We start from the raw sequence: 21,122 nt of genomic DNA on the forward strand, positions 1-21,122 counted from the left end.
CTAGAACAGAGAAACCTCAGACCTAATCACAGTGGAAATAGGATTCTGAGAGCCCGGGAGACTGAAATCCATAGTAACATCCTACTGTGCTCACTTAGGACTAAGTAATGTCAAAGTCTATAGATTTACAGAAAAAGACGGCAACTGATCACACAGATGTTCCGTTTTTTTTTTAAGTGTGTTACTTTTTCAGTAACAGGATTAGATGGCTTCTGGATTATCAAATGCTCTGGATTATCAGAAGGATGCGGAATACAATCTTTGCTATCACACACACAGAGGCCTCATATCAGCTGTGAAATTATTTTGCAGAATTAGGCCTCCTTCACACGACCGTATGGCTTTTTCAGTATTTTGCGGTCCGCAAAAAACAGATCCGCAAAAAATACGGATGACGTCCGTGTGCATTCTGTATTTTGCAGAACGGAACAGTTGGCCCCTGATAGAACAGTACTATCCTTGTCCATCATGCGGACAATAATAAGACATGTTCTATCTTTGAACGGAACGGAAATACGGAAACAGAAGGCATATGGAGTACCTTCTTTTTTGCGGATCCATTAAAATGAATGGTTTCGTATACGGTCCGTATAAGGAATGAAAAAAATTGAACGTAAACGGAAAAAAAAAATCCTGGATGGTCAGTAATTTCCGTCAGTAAGGGTCCATTGACACGTCCGTAAAATGGGTCCGCAACCGTTCCGTGGGCTACAAGGAGACACTATATACAGTATGGGTTGGCAGCGGTGCACAAGGAGACATTATATACTGTATGGGCTGGTCGCTGGGCAGGCAGCGGGCCACAAGGAGACATTATATACTGTATGGGATGGTCGCAGGGCAGTCAGCAGGCCACAAGGAGACATAATATACTGTATGCGCTGGTTTCTGGGCAGGCAGCGGGCCACAAGGAGACATTATATACTGTATGGGATGGTCACTGGGCAGGCAGCGGGCCACAAGGAGACATTATATACTGTATGGGATGGTCGCAGGGCAGGCAGCAGGCCACAAGGAGACATTATATACTGTATGGGATGGTCGCAGGGCAGGCAGCAGGCCACAAGGAGACATTATATACTGTATAGGATGGTCGCAGGGCAGGCAGCAGGCCACAAGGAGACATTATATACTGTATGGGCTGGTCGCTGGGCAGGCAGCGGGCCACAAGGAGACATTATATACTGTATGGGATGGTCGTAGGGCAGGCAGCAGGCCACAAGGAGACATTATATACTGTATAGGATGGTCGCAGGGCAGGCAGCAGGCCACAAGGAGACATAATATACTGTATGCACTGGTTTCTGGGCAGGCAGCGGGCCACAAGGAGACATTATATACTGTATGGGATGGTCACTGGGCAGGCAGCGGGCCACAAGGAGACATTATATACTGTATGGGATGGTCGCAGGGCAGGCAGCAGGCCACAAGGAGACATTATATACTGTATGGGATGGTCGCAGGGCAGGCAGCAGGCCACAAGGAGACATTATATACTGTATAGGATGGTCGCAGGGCAGGCAGCGGGCCACAAGGAGACATTATATACTGTATGGGATGGTCACTGGGCAGGCAGCGGGCCACAAGGAGACATTATATACTGTATGGGATGGTCGCAGGGCAGGCAGCAGGCCACAAGGAGACATTATATACTGTATGGGATGGTCGCAGGGCAGGCAGCAGGCCACAAGGAGACATTATATACTGTATGGGATGGTCACTGGGCAGGCAGCGGGCCACAAGGAGACATTATATACTGTATGGGATGGTCGCAGGGCAGGCAGCAGGCCACAAGGAGACATTATATACTGTATGGGATGGTCGCAGGGCAGGCAGCAGGCCACAAGGAGACATTATATACTGTATAGGATGGTCGCAGGGCAGGCAGCAGGCCACAAGGAGACATTATATACTGTATGGGCTGGTCGCTGGGCAGGCAGCGGGCCACAAGGAGACATTATATACTGTATGGGATGGTCGTAGGGCAGGCAGCAGGCCACAAGGAGACATTATATACTGTATAGGATGGTCGCAGGGCAGGCAGCAGGCCACAAGGAGACATAATATACTGTATGCGCTGGTTTCTGGGCAGGCAGCGGGCCACAAGGAGACATTATATACTGTATGGGATGGTCACTGGGCAGGCAGCGGGCCACAAGGAGACATTATATACTGTATGGGATGGTCGCAGGGCAGGCAGCAGGCCACAAGGAGACATTATATACTGTATGGGATGGTCGCAGGGCAGGCAGCAGGCCACAAGGAGACATTATATACTGTATAGGATGGTCGCAGGGCAGGCAGCGGGCCACAAGGAGACATTATATACTGTATAGGATGGTCGCAGGGCAGGCAGCGGGCCACAAGGAGACATTATATACTGTACGGGATGGTCGTAGGGCAGGCAGCAGGCCACAAGGAGACATTATATACTGTATAGGATGGTCGCAGGGCAGGCAGCAGGCCACAAGGAAGACATTATATACTGTATGGGCTGGTCGCTGGGCAGGCAGCGGGCCACAAGGAGACATTATATACTGTATGGGATGGTCGTAGGGCAGGCAGCAGGCCACAAGGAGACATTATATACTGTATAGGATGGTCGCAGGGCAGGCAGCAGGCCACAAGGAGACATTATATACTGTATGGGCTGGTCGCTGGGCAGGCAGCGGGCCACAAGGAGACATTATATACTGTATGGGATGGTCGTAGGGCAGGCAGCAGGCCACAAGGAGACATTATATACTGTATGGGCTGGTCGCTGGGCAGGCAGCGGGCCACAAGGAGACATTATATACTGTATGGGATGGTCGCAGGGCAGTCAGCAGGCCACAAGGAGACATAATATACTGTATGGGCTGGTTTCTGGGCAGGCAGCGGGCCACAAGGAGACATTATATACTGTATAGGCTGGTCGCTGGGCAGGCAGCGGGCCACAAGGAGACATTATATACTGTACAGGCTGGTCGCAGGGCAGGCAGCAGGCCACAAGGAGACATAATATACTGTATGGGCTGGTTTCTGGGCAGGCAGCGGGCCACAGGGCGACATTATATACTGTATAATCGAAAATATAGGAAATCCAGCTCAAGAAATGGTGGAAAAATTTGTAGCTTTATTGCGGCATAAAATCTTCGACAGAAACAGGAATGTTCGGTTACGCGTTTCAGACCACTAACAAATATCGGTCCTTCCTCAATACTTTTGTCATGAGGAAGGACCGATATTTGTTAGTGGTCTGAAACCTAATGCCTGCTATGAGAGATCAAGTGCCATCACCATGTGCACTGCAGCTTGTAGGCCAGGGCCAGGGCCGCAGAAGACATAGACAGACCATATAACCTTTATTTATGACACCCGGGCCGTTAGGGTCTCTCACTCCTCTTCTCCCACCTTGGTTTGGACATGGACTCCTGACTGAGGCTACTTTCACACTTGCATTTGATCGGATCCGTTCTGAACGGATCCGATCATATTAATGCAGACGGAGGCTCCGTTCAGTACGGATCCGTCTGCATTAATAACTTAGAAAAATTTCTAAGTGCGAAAGTAGCCTGAGCGGATCCGTTCAGACTTTACATTGAAAGTCAATGGGGGACGGATCCGCTTGAAGATTGAGCCATATGGTGTCATCTTCAAGCGGATCCGTTCCCATTGACTTACATTGTAAGTCTGGACGGATCCGCACGCCTCCGCACGGCCAGGCGGACAGGCCGTGCGGAGGCGAGCGGAGGCTGAACGCCGCCAGACTGATGCAGTCTGAGCGGATCCGCATCCATTCAGACTGCATCAGGGCTGGACGGAGGCGTTCTGCTCCGCTCGTGAGCTCCTTCAAACGGAGCTCACGAGCGGACAGCAGAACGCTAGTGTGAAAGTAGCCTGACTCCTGTGCTCGGCCAGTTGGCGGAGACTTGAATACAGGAGCGAGGAGGAGCCGGGGGCGGCCGCTGCAGGAACTAATATGTTATTTATGGTATGTAGGGGCTGGCTGACACAGATTTAGGAGCGGTCAGCGCGCATATGACTGCTCCAATGACGCCACAAAATACTGCGGTTATTTGGAAACAGCAACATCGCCATATCGCTGTTTCTTAATACCGCGGTATATCGTTGACACCGGTTTACCGCTCAACCCTAGCCCTGACCGTGTCCTGGCCAGTTCCTGGAGAAAGAGGAGCACTTTGGACTCATAACGGCTATGACTAGGGGGTAGGAAAACAATTCCCAAACACATGCCATTGCTTGCCGTGAAGAGGCAGAGAAGTTATTGGGATGGTGACCTTTCTGTAAGAACAAGAAGGAGTCTCAGGTGTCCTCTGTTATCTAGGGCTTGTGCTGATGGATTGGCTCATGGTGGGGGCTGCCTACAATCCTTCCCTTTATGGGAACCTTCAGCAACAAATGGCATCGTAATAAATAATCGCAGTGAATATGTTACTTCCAGTCAGCAATATATAACCTCATCTCACTTATTCCAAGGCCCTGCCAGGCACGAAGGAGCAAAACAAGTAAAACCAGCAGGCCATGCAATGGGTCTCAGGCATGTGTGGATGATTTACTGCGACCCGGCTGCAACACCAAAAACAGAAATGGACTCCGTCCACTCCATGTTAAGAATGACCCCATATTTAGACCCACCCCTTAGTGACCAGCCTGTTTTGGGCCTTACTGACCAAGTGTTTTTCTTCCTTTTTTCATCATCACGTTGCAAGAGCTATAACTTTTTTATTTTTCCATCTATATATCTTTTTAAGAGGGCTTGTTTTTTGCAGGACAAGTTGTAGTTTTTAATGGCGCCATTTTGGGGTACACATAATACATTCTGATTAACTTTTATTAACTCTTTCTGGGAGGGAGATGGGAAAAACAGCAATACTGCCGCTGCGTTTTTACATTATACATTTTGTGGCGTTCATTTTTTGGTTTGAATAACATAATATCTTTATTGGGTCACTATGATTACAGTGATACCAAATACATATAGTTTTTTTTTCCCTTTTACTACTTTTTTTGCAATAAAAGAAAAAAATGTTTTTGCATTGCCGCTTCCTAAGACCCATAACTTTTTTATTTATCTTTCTATGGAGTTGTGTGAGGGCTTGATTTTTGTGGGACGACATGTATTTTTTATTGGTATCATTTTGGAGTAAATGGCGCTTTTTGATCGCTTGTTATTACATTTTTTCGGTGGCAACCAAGGCTACTTTCACACCTGCATTAGGTGCGGATCCATCTGGTATCTGCACAGACGGATCCGCACCTATAATGCAAACGATGGTATCTGTCAGAACGGATCCGTTTGAATTATGAGGAACAAAGTCAAAACTGATCCGTCCTGACTTACATTGAAAGTCAATGGGGGACGGGTCAGTTTTCAGTTGCACCATATTGTGTCAGTGAAAACGGATCTGCTCCCATTGACTTACATTGTAAGTCAGGACGGATCCGTTTGGCTCCGCATGACCAGGCGGACACCAAAACACTGCGAGCAGCGTTTTGGTGTCCGCATCCATAGTGGAATGGAGGCGGAACGGAACCAAACTGATGCATTCTGAGCGGATCCTTATCCATTCAGAATGCATTGGGGCTGAACTGATCCGTTTTGAACCATTTGTGAGATCCCTGAAACGGATCTCACAAACATGATTCAAAACGCCAGTGTAAAAGTAGCCTAAGAATAAATTAGCAATTCTTTTTTTATGGCCGTAGGGGATAATTTACGTGATATTTATGTAGTCCAGGTCATTACGGACGTGGCAATACCAAACATATGGGGGAGATTTTTTTGCAATTTTTCTCATTGAAAAGTGTATTTTCAATGGAAAAAAAGCGTAATTTTTTAATGGGATTTTTTTTTATTGAATATATATATTTTTTTTTTTACCACTTAATAGTCCCACGAGGGGACTATAACAGATAACATTCTGATTGATTTTAAAATGCAATGCATTATCCCTATAGTGAATGCATTTTAATATCAGTGCTATTGTGACATTGACCAGCAATAGAGACCGCAACACACCCGGCCGGCACCCGCTATAGAAATGCCTATTCTTGTCCGCAGCTGCGGACAAGAATAGGACATGTTCTATCTTTTGCGGAGCTGCGGATCGGAAGTTCGGGGCCGAAACCCGGAAGTTCGGGGCCGTGCTTCGCAAATGCTGAAACGGAGAGCACTTTTTGTGCTCTCCACTTCACGTCCGGGCCCATAGAGAATGAATGGGTCCGCACCCGTTCCGTAAAATTGCGGAACGGGTGCGGATCCTTTTGCGGACGTGTGAATGGACCCTTAGTATGCACTAGTAAGGGTTGTCTAGCCTTGAAAATTTTTTAGGGATCTCCACTGGACCTGTGGAGGGAAGCATACTTAGGGCTCATGCACATGAACGTATTTTCTTTCCGTGTCCGTTCCGTTTTGTTTTTTTTGTGGACCGTATGTGGAACCGTTCATTTCAATGGGTCCACAAAAAGAAAAAGAAAAAAAAAAACTGATGTTAAGCCTCATTCACACGTCAGTGTTCCACGGACATGTTCAGTACGTGTTCTCCACGGACAGCAAACGTCCCCATTCATTTTAATTTGTGTATTCACACATCAGTGTTTTAGCACGGTTTGTGGGTCAGTGTTTTTAGCATGGGTGCATGCTCTATTTTGTCCATGTTCACGGATCCATCACGCCCAATATCATCTATGGGTCCGTGAAAAACCACAGATGCGATAAGTGCTGCATCCGTGTTTCACAGATTATTAAGAAGAGATTCTTTGAAAATTATTTTTCAGCTGTTCAGTGTCAGTAAAACACGGACAGCAAAAAAAGGACACAAGGACCCAACACGGACAGCTTCACAGATGCATCACTGACCACCTGCTCACAGATTTGAGCACAGACACGGACGTGTGAATGAGGCTTTACTCCGTGTGCATTCCGTTTCCATATAGCTGCGTACCTATTAACGGACAAGGATAATACTGTTCTATTAGGGGCCAGCTATTCCGTTCAGCAAAATACGGATTGCACATGGACGTAATCAGTATTTTTTGAGGATCCGTGTTTTGCAGATTTCTAAATACATATGGTCATGTGCATGAGCTCTTACTTGCTCCCCACAGCTCAGTCTACTTCGGTTCACTGCACTCTAGTTCCCTGCTTGTCCACTTCCAGCGTGGACATGGACATGCAATGAATGGGCTTGGATGCATGTCACCTCTGTGGCCAGTCATTGGCTGCAGTAGCACACGTAACCTCCATCCACTCTGGAAGTTGACAAGTGGGGACCGGAGAGCCAAGCCCACAGTGGTGAACAAAAGGCTCCTGAACTCAGTGGAGGGGAGTAGGTAGGAACGCTTCCCTCTGCATGTCTGCAAAAGTGGTGGGGGAGAGGGCTGCCACAGAACTGGACAACTCCTTTAAGGGTGAGTTCACATACAAATTTTGGGGCATTTTTGTGGGTTTTATGTGTTTTTTGATGATTTTGTTGCTGGCGCTTTTTTCTAAAAATGCCAGCTCCAGATGTTGCTTTGAAGTCTACGGGAAATACTAAGCATAGGACAAACAGCAGTTTTTTCAGTAGTGGCATTTTTCATCCTTAGGGCTCATTCACAAGGCCGTTGCTGTATTGCGGCCCGCATACGGCGGGTCCGCAATACACGGGGCACCGACCGTGTGCATTCTGCCTCACTGATGCGGACCTATTCGCTTGAATGGGTCCGCAAATCTGCAGATGTGGTGCGGAAGCACGGAACGGAACCCCACGGAAGCACTACGGTGTGCTTCCTGGGGTTCCATTCTGTGCCTCCGCACCGCAAAAAGATAGAACTTGCTCTATCTTTTTGCGGAACGGACGGATCGCGGACCCATTCCTGGGCATGCGGCTGGCCCACGGTCGGTGCCCATGCATTGCGGACCGCAATTTGGGGTCCACAGCACGGGCATGGAGGGGCAACAGTCGTGTAAACAAGCCCTTAAAGTGTAACAGTCATTCTTTTTGCAATGTATTGGGGCAGTGATACTGAGCATTTTTGTAATATACTTTTATTACTGAAATAGTACATTTCTATTAGAAAAATAGCACTAAAGTGACCCATTTTGAGCCCTAGCAGAATGGAAATGCGGATGTGGACAGCACACTTTGTTATGTCCGCATCTTTTGAGGCCCAATTGAAACTAATGGGTCCGCACCCGATCTGCAAAAAAAAATAATGTATTGAATGTGGACCAAAACTACGGTCGTGTGCCTGAGGCCTAAAAGTAAGGTTTGATCACATGTGGTGTTTTTGGTTTTGTGCTTTTTGTTATTTTTTTATTAGAAAAAAATAAATACTCTCCTAAGAATACAAATGCAGCAAATAAGTGCAGTTATGTGCGCGGTTTAGGACACATGAGGGGACATTAATAAAGTAATGCTGTGACACATAGGGCCATGAGGGGGACCAGCATAATATACTATATATGTTTGTCATTCACACATATAGCATCTTATGCTGGCCCCCCTCATGGCGCTATGTGTCATAGCACACGTCCCCCATTACAGTGCCATCCAAAGAATCCCTCATAACAGTGCCATCCACAGATCCCCATAACAGTGCCATCCACAGATCCCCATAACAGTGCCATCCACAGAGTCCCCCATAACAGTGTCATCCACAAGTCCCCCATAACAGTGTCATCCACAAGTCCCCCATAACAGTGCCATCCAAAGAATCCCTCATAACAATGCCATCCACAGATCCCCAGAACAGTGCCATCCACAGGTCCCCAGAACAGTGCCATCCACAGGTCCCCAGAACAGTGCCATCCACAGGTCCCCAGGTCCCCCATAACAGTGCCATCCAAAGAATCCCTCATAACAGTGCCATCCACAGATCCCCATAACAGTGTCATCCAAAGAATCCCTCATAACAGTGTCATCCACAGATCCCCATAACAGTGCATCATACACAGGTCCCCCATAACAGTGCCATCCACAGATCCCCCATAACAATGTCATACCCAGACCACGATTAGTTCAAAATCCACCAAAAGCACACGTTCTGGTTCAAAATCTTTTTTTTTCTTATTTTCCTCCTCAAAAACGTAGGTGCGTCTTATAATCAGGTGCGTCTTATAAAGCAAAAATACGGTACCTGGGTGACTGGTCACGGCAGGGGCTCCTGTGGCGGCGTGAGCGGCTCATACCGGAAAGTTCTAGCAAATAGACCTCTAGCACAATTCCCTTAAAATATTGCATCACATATCGTTATCACCATTTTTAGGGCCCTAATCGCAATTGCACAAAATTCCCATATCGTGCAGCCCTAATGTGAACATATATTGTGTTTATTACATGGACACATGTTCTAAACATATATTTACAGAATAATAATACCCTTCACTCGATGTGGCGGTGATAAATCTGTAAGACCGGCATACAGAGCACGGAGGCGCTGTGCCCCTCATTGTGTCCAAATATTTATTCTTTTGTAATGAAAATATAAAGAAGCAAATCATTTGGTTAAACAGAACCAAGCGAACCCAAGCCGGAGCGCCCAACAAAAGGCCGATTTGTTAGGGCAACCGTTCAGCTATGCACCGACTGCCATAGCAACCGGCCGCCTGGTCACTAATGCCCAGCTTTTTATCTTCTGCTAATAGAATAATTGTGTCTTCAGAGCAGCGGATACAAAAGACGTAGAAGAAGGCGGAATCCTGAGCAGCTGCTGATCTATGAGGCCCTGTTCACACATGGTGGATCTGCTGCCGATTCCAGACAGAAAACTCATGCAAAGTGCGGTATACTGCAACTCCAATCACAGATCCTGAGGGCAGGCTTTGGGTTTGGAAATCCACAGCATGCTCTATTCTGACGTGAGTCACTTCTGAATATCCCATCCGTTTTTCAGAATTATTTCCTAATGGACAATAACTATTTTCCACGGACAGCACACGTACCCATTGATTTTAACGTGTCTGGTCACACATCAGTATTTTTATTGACGGTGGGTCAGTGAAATTTTTTTTATGAAGACACGCACTACTTTGGTCTGTGATGCCGACTAAACACGCCCTCTATAGTCTATGGGTCCGTGTAAAAACACAGATATAACGCGTATGGCGCCCGTGTTTGGTCCGTTTTTCACCGACCGCTGATAGGAGTTGTTCTGGAAATTAATTTTCAGCCGAGCAGTTTCCATGAAATACAGATGACGCACAGGGGACAAAAAAAACGACACGTTGACCAAGACTAGATGTCTTCACGGATGAAACATGTACTGATTTTTTTCATGGACGTCAAATGGACACAGCAATATGAACGTGGCCTAATGCCCATTTCTGAGAAAGCTTAGTGACAACCATTTTTTTTACAAGTGGTCGTCACACGGCTCAGGAAACACACAGACTGCGTGTCGGCTGCATCTCCGGGACTGACCGTGGCTCCCCAACCCGAACAATAGTGTTTTATGATACGGTCAGTTCCTATCTAATGGCGGGTCTGTTGTACTGTACTCACAGCATCATGTGAGTACAGTACAATAAATCCGCCATCACATAGGAACTGACCGTATCATAAAACACAGTCAGGGGAGTCGGTCCAGGAGATGCAGCCGGCACACGGGCCATATTTCCCAGGGTGATCGCGGTCGTGTGAATCAGTCCTTAGGCTACAACTACATGGTGATTTATGGTTGCAAATCATAATTTGCATGCGACTTTGACAACACAGACTTCAAACTAAGGTCACTGTCACACAGTCAGTGTTTGGTCAGTGATTATCATCAGTGATTGGCCACATTCACATGGTCAGTTTTTTTTTCTATCATTTATGAGCTGAAAGGAGGGGAACCTGCAGAGAAGACTACAATGGAAAGATCTGTGCCTCTTCCATATTCCGGACCCACTCCTGGTCTTGGCTTAAAAATACTGATGCAAAACACTGACCAAATACTGACCACATGAAAGGGATCACAGTGAGACAAAGTCAGGAGTAGAGCGGGAGTTAGGCCTCATGCACACAACCGTTGTTTTGGTCCGCATCCGAGTCGCAGTATTTGCGGCTTGGATGTGGACCCATTCACTTCAATGGGGCCGCAAAAGATGCGGACAGCACTCCGTGTGCTGTCCGCATCCGTTGCTCTGTTCCATGGTCCGCAAAAAAAAATATAACATGTCCTATTCTTGTCCATTTTGCGGACAAGAATAGGCAGTTATTTTAATGGCTGTCCGCGCCGTCCCGCAAATTGCGGAATACACACGGACGCCATCTGTGTTTGCGGACCGCAAAACACACAACGGTCGTGTGCATGAGGCCTTAAGATGATAAAAAGATCTTTGTCCAGCGCTTCCGCCAAACGTTCTACACACTGCTATCTAGTAAATGGTTATCCTCACATGAGGGCTGTGATCCTGTACATAAGTGGGACTACAGGAAAAATACGGGCGTCCTGACCGCAGTGAGAGACGCCGTTCTAAGTGGTCAGAGCAGAGGGAGTACTATACTGACTGCCGTGTCTGGTGTCTGGTAGGCGGAAGAAACCCACGTGTCTACACAGAGATAAAGTATCATGGAAAGACTGGGGGTCATTTACTAAGACCGTTTTTTTAAAGCTGGTTTTAGAGTCCCCCCTGCTCTGCCATAACAGTCAGCTGATGTATGATGAGGCGTGCTCCTCGTCACAAACTAGGCGCATCTACAGCAGCCGTGCACCTGGAATGAAAACCCACTTGATTCGTTTTTTGCAGGTGTAAACATTAGTAAATTTGCCGGGATCTGGCTCTAAATATTGTTGCACGAGCGTTCAAAAAGTAGCAAGAAATGGGAGCAGTGCAATATTTTTTACACCAAACACTGGTGTAAAATGTTTGTAAATGACCCCCATAGCGGAGACTTTGGCTGGAACACACATGGCACATCTAAAGGTCGCAGTATAGCGCCGCAGCGTCAAAATGAGTAAATGTGAACGGCGCAGCGCTGTGATCTGACAGTGGGAGGGAAGGAAACCTGCTGGAGCTCTGCAGACTGTCCCATTGTCGTTCACTAGCGGCGGTCCCTGTGGCACGGTCTAGGGTGCTGTGATCTGACAGTGGGAGGAAAGGAAACCTGCTGGAGCTCTGCAGACTTTCCCATTGTCGTTCACTAGCGGCAGTCCCTGTGGCACGGTCTAGGGCGCTGTGATCTGACAGTGGGAGGAAAGGAAACCTGCTGGAGCTCTGCAGACTGTCCCATTGTCGCTCACTAGCGGCAGGTCCCTGTGGCACGGTCTTGGGCGCTGTGATCTGACAGTGGGAGGAAAGGAAACCTGCTGGAGCTCTGCAGACTGTCCCATTGTCGCTCACTAGCGGCAGGTCCCTGTGGCACGGTCTAGGGCGCTGTGATCTGACAGTGGGAGGAAAGGAAACCTGCTGGAGCTCTGCAGACTGTCCCATTGTCGCTCACTAGCGGCGGTCCCTGTGGCACGGTCTAGGGCGCTGTGATCTGACAGTGGGAGGAAAGGAAACCTGCTGGAGCTCTGCAGACTGTCCCATTGTCGCTCACTAGCGGCAGGTCCCTGTGGCACGGTCTAGGGCGCTGTGATCTGACAGTGGGAGGAAAGGAAACCTGCTGGAGCTCTGCAGACTGTCCCATTGTCGCTCACTAGCGGCGGTCCCTGTGGCACGGTCTAGGGCGCTGTGATCTGACAGTGGGAGGAAAGGAAACCTGCTGGAGCTCTGCAGACTGTCCCATTGTCGCTCACTAGCGGCGGTCCCTGTGGCACGGTCTAGGGCGCTGTGATCTGACAGTGGGAGGAAAGGAAACCTGCTGGAGCTCTGCAGACTGTCCCATTGTCGCTCACTAGCGGCAGGTCCCTGTGGCACGGTCTACGGGCGCTGTGATATGACAGTGGAAGGAAAGGAAACCTGCTGGAGCTCTGCAGACTGTCCCATTGTCGTTCACTAGCCGGCGGTCCCTGTGGCACGGTCTAGGGCGCTGTGATCTGACAGTGGGAGGGAAAGGAAACCTGCTGGGGCTCTGCAGACTGTCCCATTGTCGTTCACTACCGGCGGTCCCTGTGGCACGGTCTAGGGTGCTGTGATCTGACAGTGGGAGGAAAGGAAACCTGCTGGAGCTCTGCAGACTGTCCCATTGTCGTTCACTAGCGGCGGTCCCTGTGGCACGGTCTAGGGTGCTGTGATCTGACAGTGGGAGGAAAGGAAACCTGCTGGAGCTCTGCAGACTGTCCCATTGTCGCTCACTAGCGGCGGTCCCTGTGGCACGGTCTAGGGCGCTGTGATCTGACAGTGGGAGGAAAGGAAACCTGCTGGAGCTCTGCAGACTGTCCCATTGTCGTTCACTAGCGGCAGGTCCCTGTGGCACGGTCTAGGGCGCTGTGATCTGACAGTGGGAGGAAAGGAAACCTGCTGGAGCTCTGCAGACTGTCCCATTGTCGCTCACTACCGGCGGTCCCTGTGGCACGGTCTAGGGTGCTGTGATCTGACAGTGGGAGGAAAGGAAACCTGCTGGAGCTCTGCAGACTGTCCCATTGTCGTTCACTAGCAGGCGGTCCCTGTGGCACGGTCTAGGGCGCTGTGATCTGACAGTGGGAGGAAAGGAAACCTGCTGGAGCTCTGCAGACTGTCCCATTGTCGTTCACTAGCGGCGGTCCCTGTGGCACGGTCTAGGGCGCTGTGATCTGACAGTGGGAGGAAAGGAAACCTGCTGGAGCTCTGCAGACTGTCCCATTGTCGCTCACTAGCGGCGGTCCCTGTGGCACGGTCTAGGGCGCTGTGATCTGACAGTGGGAGGAAAGGAAACCTGCTGGAGCTCTGCAGACTGTCCCATTGTCGCTCACTAGCGGCGGTCGCTGTGGCACGGTCTAGGGTGCTGTGATCTGACAGTGGGAGGAAAGGAAACCTGCTGGAGCTCTGCAGACTGTCCCATTGTCGTTCACTAGCGGCGGTCCCTGTGGCACGGTCTAGGGCGCTGTGATCTGACAGTGGGAGGAAAGGAAACCTGCTGGAGCTCTGCAGACTGTCCCATTGTCGCTCACTAGCGGCGGTCCCTGTGGCACGGTCTAGGGCGCTGTGATCTGACAGTGGGAGGAAAGGAAACCTGCTGGAGCTCTGCAGACTGTCCCATTGTCGTTCACTAGCAGCGGTCCCTGTGGCACGGTCTAGGGCGCTGTGATCTGACAGTGGGAGGAAATGAAACCTGCTGGAGCTCTGCCGACTGTCCTATTGTCGTTCACTAGCGGCGGTCCCTGTGGCGCGGTCTAGGGCGCTGTGATCTGACAGTGGGAGGAAAGGAAACCTGCTGGAGCTCTTCAGACTGTCCCATTGTCATTCACTAGCGGCGGTCCCTGTGGCACGGTCTAGGGCGCTGTGATCTGACAGTGGGAGGAGAGGAAACCTGCTGGAGCTCTGCAGACTGTCCCATTGTCGCTCACTAGCGGCGGTCGCTGTGGCACGGTCTAGGGCGCTGTGATCTGACAGTGGGAGTAAAGGAAACCTGCTGGAGCTCTGCAGACTGTCCCATTGTCGTTCACTAGCGGCGGTCCCTGTGGCACGGTCTAGGGCGCTGTGATCTGACAGTGGGAGGAAAGGAAACCTGCTGGAGCTCTGCAACTGTCCCATTGTCGTTCACTAGCAGCGGTCCCTGTGGCACGGTCTAGGGCGCTGTGATCTGACAGTGGGAGGAAAGGAAACCTGCTGGAGCTCTGCAGACTGTCCCATTGTCGTTCACTAGCGGCGGTCCCTGTGGCACGGTCTAGGGCGCTGTGATCTGACAGTGGGAGGAAAGGAAACCTGCTGGAGCTCTGCAGACTGTCCCATTGTCGTTCACTAGCGGCAGTCCCTGTGGCACGGTCTAGGGCGCTGTGATCTGACAGTGGGAGGAAAGGAAACCTGCTGGAGCTCTGCAGACTGTCCCATTGTCGCTCACTAGCGGCGGTCCCTGTGGCACGGTCTAGGGCGCTGTGATCTGACAGTGGGAGGAAAGGAAACCTGCTGGAGCTCTGCAGACTGTCCCATTGTCGCTCACTAGCGGCGGTCCCTGTGGCACGGTCTAGGGTGCTGTGATCTGACAGTGGGAGGAAAGGAAACCTGCTGGAGCTCTGCAGACTGTCCCATTGTCGCTCACTAGCGGCGGTCCCTGTGGCACTGGTCTAGGGCGCTGTGATCTGACAGTGGAAGGGAAGGAAACCTGCTGGAGCTCTGCAGACTGTCCCATTGTCGCTCACTACCGGCGGTCCCTGTGGCACGGTCTAGGGCGCTGTGATCTGACAGTGGGAGGAAAGGAAACCTGCTGGAGCTCTGCAGACTGTCCCGATGTCACTCACTAGCGGCGGTCCCTGTGGCACGGTCTAGGGCGCTGTGATCTGACAGTGGGAGGAAAGGAAACCTGCTGGAGCTCTGCAGACTGTCCCATTGTCGTTCACTAGCGGCAGTCCCTGTGGCACGGTCTAGGGCGCTGTGATATGACAGTGGGAGGAAAGGAAACCTGCTGGGGCTTTGCAGACTGTCCCATTGTCGTTCACTAGCGGCGGTCCCTGTGGCACGGTCTAGGGTGCTGTGATCTGACAGTGGGAGGAAAGGAAACCTGCTGGAGCTCTGCAGACTGTCCCATTGTCGTTCACTAGCGGCGGTCCCTGTGGCACGGTCTAGGGTGCTGTGATCTGACAGTGGGAGGAAAGGAAACCTGCTGGAGCTCTGCAGACTGTCCCATTGTCGCTCACTAGCGGCGGTCCCTGTGGCACGGTCTAGGGTGCTGTGATCTGACAGTGGGAGGAAAGGAAACCTGCTGGAGCTCTGCAGACTGTCCCATTGTCGCTCACTAGCGGCGGTCGCTGTGGCACGGTCTAGGGTGCTGTGATCTGACAGTGGGAGGAAAGGAAACCTGCTGGAGCTCTGCAGACTGTCCCATTGTCGCTCACTAGCGGCGGTCCCTGTGGCACGGTCTAGGGTGCTGTGATCTGACAGTGGGAGGAAAGGAAACCTGCTGGAGCTCTGCAGACTGTCCCATTGTCGCTCACTAGCGGCGGTCCCTGTGGCACGGTCTAGGGCGCTGTGATCTGACAGTGGGAGGAAAGGAAACCTGCTGGAGCTCTGCAGACTGTCCCATTGTCGTTCACTAGCAGCGGTCCCTGTGGCACGGTCTAGGGCGCTGTGATCTGACAGTGGGAGGAAAGGAAACCTGCTGGAGCTCTGCAGACTGTCCCTATTGTCGCTTCACTAGCGGCGGTCCCTGTGGCGCGGTCTAGGGCGCTGTGATCTGACAGTGGGAGGAAAGGAAACCTGCTGGAGCTCTGCAGACTGTCCCATTGTCGTTCACTAGCGGCGGTCCCTGTGGCACGGTCTAGGGCGCTGTGATCTGACAGTGGGAGGAAAGGAAACCTGCTGGAGCTCTGCAGACTGTCCCATTGTCGCTCACTAGCGGCGGTCCCTGTGGCACGGTCTAGGGCGCTGTGATCTGACAGTGGGAGTAAAGGAAACCTGCTGGAGCTCTGCAGACTGTCCCATTGTCGTTCACTTGCGGCGGTCCCTGTGGCACGGTCTAGGGCGCTGTGATCTGACAGTGGGAGGAAAGGAAACCTGCTGGAGCTCTGCAACTGTCCCATTGTCGTTCACTAGCGGCAGGTCCCTGTGGCACGGTCTAGGGCGCTGTGATCTGACAGTGGGAGGAAAGGAAACCTGCTGGAGCTCTGCAGACTGTCCCATTGTCGCTCACTAGCGGCGGTCCCTGTGGCACGGTCTAGGGCGCTGTGTACCCCCAGCCTGATAGGTGTCAAAAAACGTAAACTGCCGCAACTCACCATCAAAGTGCAGCCTGGAATAGTGACACAATGCCACAAATAGCAAGACTGGGGACAACACTAAGGACCTCTCTTCAAAGCTGAAGCTGACATCTATGGGAGGTGACATCTACTGGTTGTCACCCAGGACTCATTACGTCACGCTACAACACGTACCATCCTCAGCCTGCCCTGCACCATGACGGCCACTTACCTTCAGGGTTGCCTTCTTGACTTCAGCCACCTCCAGTAGCTGGTGCGGGGAGCCGGACCTGTAGTTCAGGTAGGTGATGGCCAGGCGGGCAGCCTGCCTGGCTTCCCTGTTATTGGTGGGTATGTCACGGGAGGACCACGACCCCGGGGACACAGCGAAGGGTAGAGCTTGTAGGGCAAGGGGCAGACACGCCAGGAAAACCGCCGCTGCTGTGTGCATTGTGTCCTGTGATAAGCCGAGCTCTGCCGCTCCGTGCCAGGCGCTGGTACTTATACCCCGGCTGCCCCTCCTCTGTGCGGCGGTCATACTGGGAAGATGGGCAGCCCCTCCCCCACCTCTCTGTGCCGCCGCCTCCCACAGGCTTATCTGTCATTGCTGGGGGTGAGATGAGACATCCCCGGCCCCTGCTGATGCCTGGCTGCCCCCTGCACCCCTCCCCTCCTCGTAAAGTCCATGATAACTCAGCCCTGCCAGGGCAATGCATGGGCATCATGGGGCATGCTGCTGGGGAGCAGCTCCAGATACATGGTCGGTTCTAGCTCATCTAGTTGGTACTGGACTGGAACAGAGAGGTCCATGGAGATGTATCAAGGTGTTCACTGTGGATAGTGATGCAGATTTGGCCCAGATCTTACCCTTTGTATTGGGAAGGGGGAAATCTGCCCTGGAAAGCCACAGAAACAAGTGACACGCAGTGGATTCCAAAATCGGCACCGCAGGTCAATTTCTACTGGGAAAATGTCTTGTAAAATCTTGTGTACTTAGCTGGTACTGCCCATACAGTAATGGGGAGGACTGCACATTGGGGAGGGGGCCGCTCTGGTGCAGGCATTATACAGGGGCTATCCAGGTAAAGATAATGATGGCATATCGTCAGGATAGGGAGTCATCATCATATCAGCGGGATACGGGCAGCTTTCAGAGGACAGCGCCATACATGGTATAGTGGCGGTGCTTGGTATTGCAGCTCAGCCCTTTGACTTGAATGGGACTGAGCTGCAGCGAGGCCATGTGACCGATGTACGGTGATGTCACTGGCCTAGGAAGAGGCCGAGGTGCTCAAGGCTGCATTTTGGATGTTGCAACCCCAGCAGATTTGATAACTGATAATGAATCTATCCTGAGGAGAAGTCTTAAGTATCTTTTCCTGGATGACCCCTTTAATGTGCCCTTATTACATCAGTGTCATCCTTATTTCGTAGGCTACATTCACGTCTGTGTTAGAGGCACTGTTAGGGGCTTCAGTCACAGATTCTGTCCAAAATACTTCTCATGGTGCGCTATTTTATCTGGTAAAACATCAAAAAAAAAATTCATGAAAAACCACTAGATCCCGTTATAATCAAAGGGGTCCATGAGGTACCATTTGTTACCATCATTTGACAGCTCAGGCGTTTCCCTTATTTTCATTGTTCTGCTCCTATAATGGAAGAAAAGAGCCAAGGTCAACCTTACACACAGTAAACAAGGCCGCATTTCATTTTCTTTTTCCAGTTGCCCAAGGCCTTCTTCATATCTCTCATTCTCCACATTCTGAACATCTTAAAGTGATATTAAGATGTGTTTTGCCAGTGTAGGGAGAGGTTGCTGTGTGGAGCAGGGACAGGCTGTTAGGGACACCAAACGCTAGCTAATAGGGCCACAAAAGTCCTTTTAAGGCTACTTTCACACTAGCAGCACGGACCTCCAGCAGGCTGTTCTGTCGGGTGAACCTGTTCTGTCGGGTGAACCTGCCTGTCGGATCTGTCCTGCCGCTAGTGACCATGTGCCCCCAGACTGCCGCTCCGTCCCATTGACTATATTGGGGGCGGTGCGGAGTTCCGGCAGCACACGGTGAGAGGCTGCCGGAATAAATGTCGGACATGTCGTAGTTTTATTCCGGCAGCCTCTCGCCGTGCGCTGCCATGCCTCTGCCAGAACTCCGGCCCCGCCCCTATTATAGTCAATGGGGACGGAGCGGCAGTCCAGGGGAACACAGTCACTAGCAGCAGGACGGATCTGACAGGCTGTTCACCCGACAGAACAGCCTGCTGGAGGTCCGTGCCGCTAGTGTGAAAGTACCCTAAGGACTGGTATAGGTGTGCTATCGATAGGTGTGATATACTGAGGAGTGTAATATACTTATAATATACTTTCTAACATGGAAAGTATATTATAGTGCATTTGTATTGTGCAGCAGTTGTGTGCGGTTCTGCTCCGATACCGCAGCTATATAGAGGGACAAGTGCTATTGGAACAACTATTTGTAACGGGTGTGATATACCTGTTGCCCCCCCAAAAAACTGATTGAGGGGTGTGATATACCTTCTTCCACAAAATACTGATTGAGGGCTGCGATATAGTCACTTTCATCTGGCAGAAGGCAGGCTTCCGTGGCCCAAATGTTTGAGCGTAGAAAGTTGATGACTCCAGATAACCCTCTTGCCCAACGGCTGACCGCTGGCTTGTCGGAACTGCTAGCCCGCCAACTACTGCCAAATAAACTGGTGGACTCGGAGGCCTTTAGAAAATTTGTGGCCAATCGCACACCACAATGGAAGGTACCCGGAAGGAAATATTTCTCCCAGAAGGGCATCCCAGAGCTATGTGGCCATGTTCAGAGGCAAGTGAATATATCTCTGGCACACAGTGTCGGTGCCAAGATACATCTGACCACGGACACGTGGTCTAGCAAACACAGGCAGGGAAGATACATAACTTTTACTGCCCACTGGGTGAACCTTCTGACGATAATCAAGCATGTAACCCATGGCTCCCGTGTGGATTTGGTATTATTGCCAAGGATTGCATGCAGACCTGCTACTTCTTCTCCTCCTCGGCTGACTTCTCCTTTTCCACTGCTACCGCCTCTTCCGCTGTGCCCCCCCCCCCCCCAAGCTCCCCAGAATCTATTCAATGTCCCAGGTGAGACGTTGCCATGCTGTGCTGCGGTTGTTGTGCCTGGAAGCCAGGAGCCACACCGGTCCTGCACTGCTTTCAGCTCTGTGGTCACCGGCCGATCAATGGCTAACCCCGCTCAATTTGACAGTTGGTAAAGTGGTGTGCGACAACAGTGCCAATCTGCTGAGCACGCTGAAACAGGGAAAAATGACACACGTGCCGTGCATGGCACACGTCCTGAATTTAATCGTGCAGCGATTCATGGCCAAATACCCCGGGGTCCAGGACGTCTTGCGGCAGGCCAGGAAAATCTCTGGCTATTTTAAATCTTACATGGCCATGGCTCCCCTTGCTGATGTTCAGCGGCGACACCACTTGCCCGTCAGATGTCTGATTTGTGACAGCCCGAAGCGCTGGAACTCCACCTAGTATATGCTTGAGATAGGCTGCTTCAGAACCAACGTGCTGTTAATGACTACCTGTACGAACTCTGCAGCAGGACAGGTTCTGGAGAGCTTGGTTTATTTTCAAAGCGCCTGTGGCTGTTCATGCACGACGCATGCAGACTTCTGCGGCCATTTGATGAGATTACCAAACTGGTCAGTCGCAGCCAGGGCGCCATCAGTGACATCGTACTCTAGACCTTCTTTCTGGAGCGTGCATTGCGTCGTGTCATTGATCAAGCTGTCGAGGAGCAGGAGCTGGAAGATGAGAAAGTCGCAATGCTGAATGAATTCCTAGGGTGGGCTACTCCATCTGAGACAAGTCAGCAGGAGTCTGAAGAGGAGTCAGAGGAGGATGGTGGCTGGGGGGAGGAAGAGGAGCAGGCTTTGAGGGGGACTTTAAACTTTTCAGGGTGTTGTCTGTGGCTGGGGGGAGGAGACCGAGGACGACATTCTCCTGGACGATGAGCAGGAGCCAGGCCACTCCACCGCTTCCAATTTAGTGCAAATAGGGGCCTTCATGCTCCAGTGTTTGAAGAGGAACCCCCGTATAAAAAGCATAAAGGGCAAGTACCAGTACTGGGTGACACCCGGTACAAACACAAAATGGCGTACATGTTACCAGCATCACAGAGGGCTGTCAGAATGCAGCATTTCCAGGCCTTGCTGCGAGAAAAGCTGCATTCTGCTGTTGCGGGCGCTGGCAGAGGAATTTCCACCCACAGCGAAACAGGTGCGGGTAGCAATCCTAACGCGCCTGCAAGAAGAGGGCGGTTTAAAGATGTGTTGGTCACTTCGGATATGAGATCTTTGTTACAGCCAACCCATCGACAGCAGCTCTTTCC

The 21,122-nt window shown here is 50.9% G+C and overlaps 1 protein-coding gene across 1 annotated transcript in view; it reads right to left on the reverse strand.

The window, feature by feature from the left end:
- Positions 1-17,289, reverse strand: part of LOC122934553 (latexin-like) — a 31,543-nt gene extending 14,254 nt beyond the window's left edge. Inside the window, exon 1 of the mRNA XM_044290113.1 lies at positions 16,955-17,289. Coding sequence (XP_044146048.1) covers positions 16,955-17,260 — 306 coding nt within the window. The 5' untranslated portion in view covers positions 17,261-17,289. The remainder of the gene's footprint in view (positions 1-16,954) is intronic.
- Between the last annotated feature and the right edge of the window lie 3,833 nt (positions 17,290-21,122).

The sequence above is a fragment of the Bufo gargarizans genome, chromosome 4, assembly GCF_014858855.1.
Source record: "Bufo gargarizans isolate SCDJY-AF-19 chromosome 4, ASM1485885v1, whole genome shotgun sequence".
In the NCBI taxonomy this organism is placed as follows: Eukaryota; Metazoa; Chordata; class Amphibia; order Anura; family Bufonidae; genus Bufo; species Bufo gargarizans.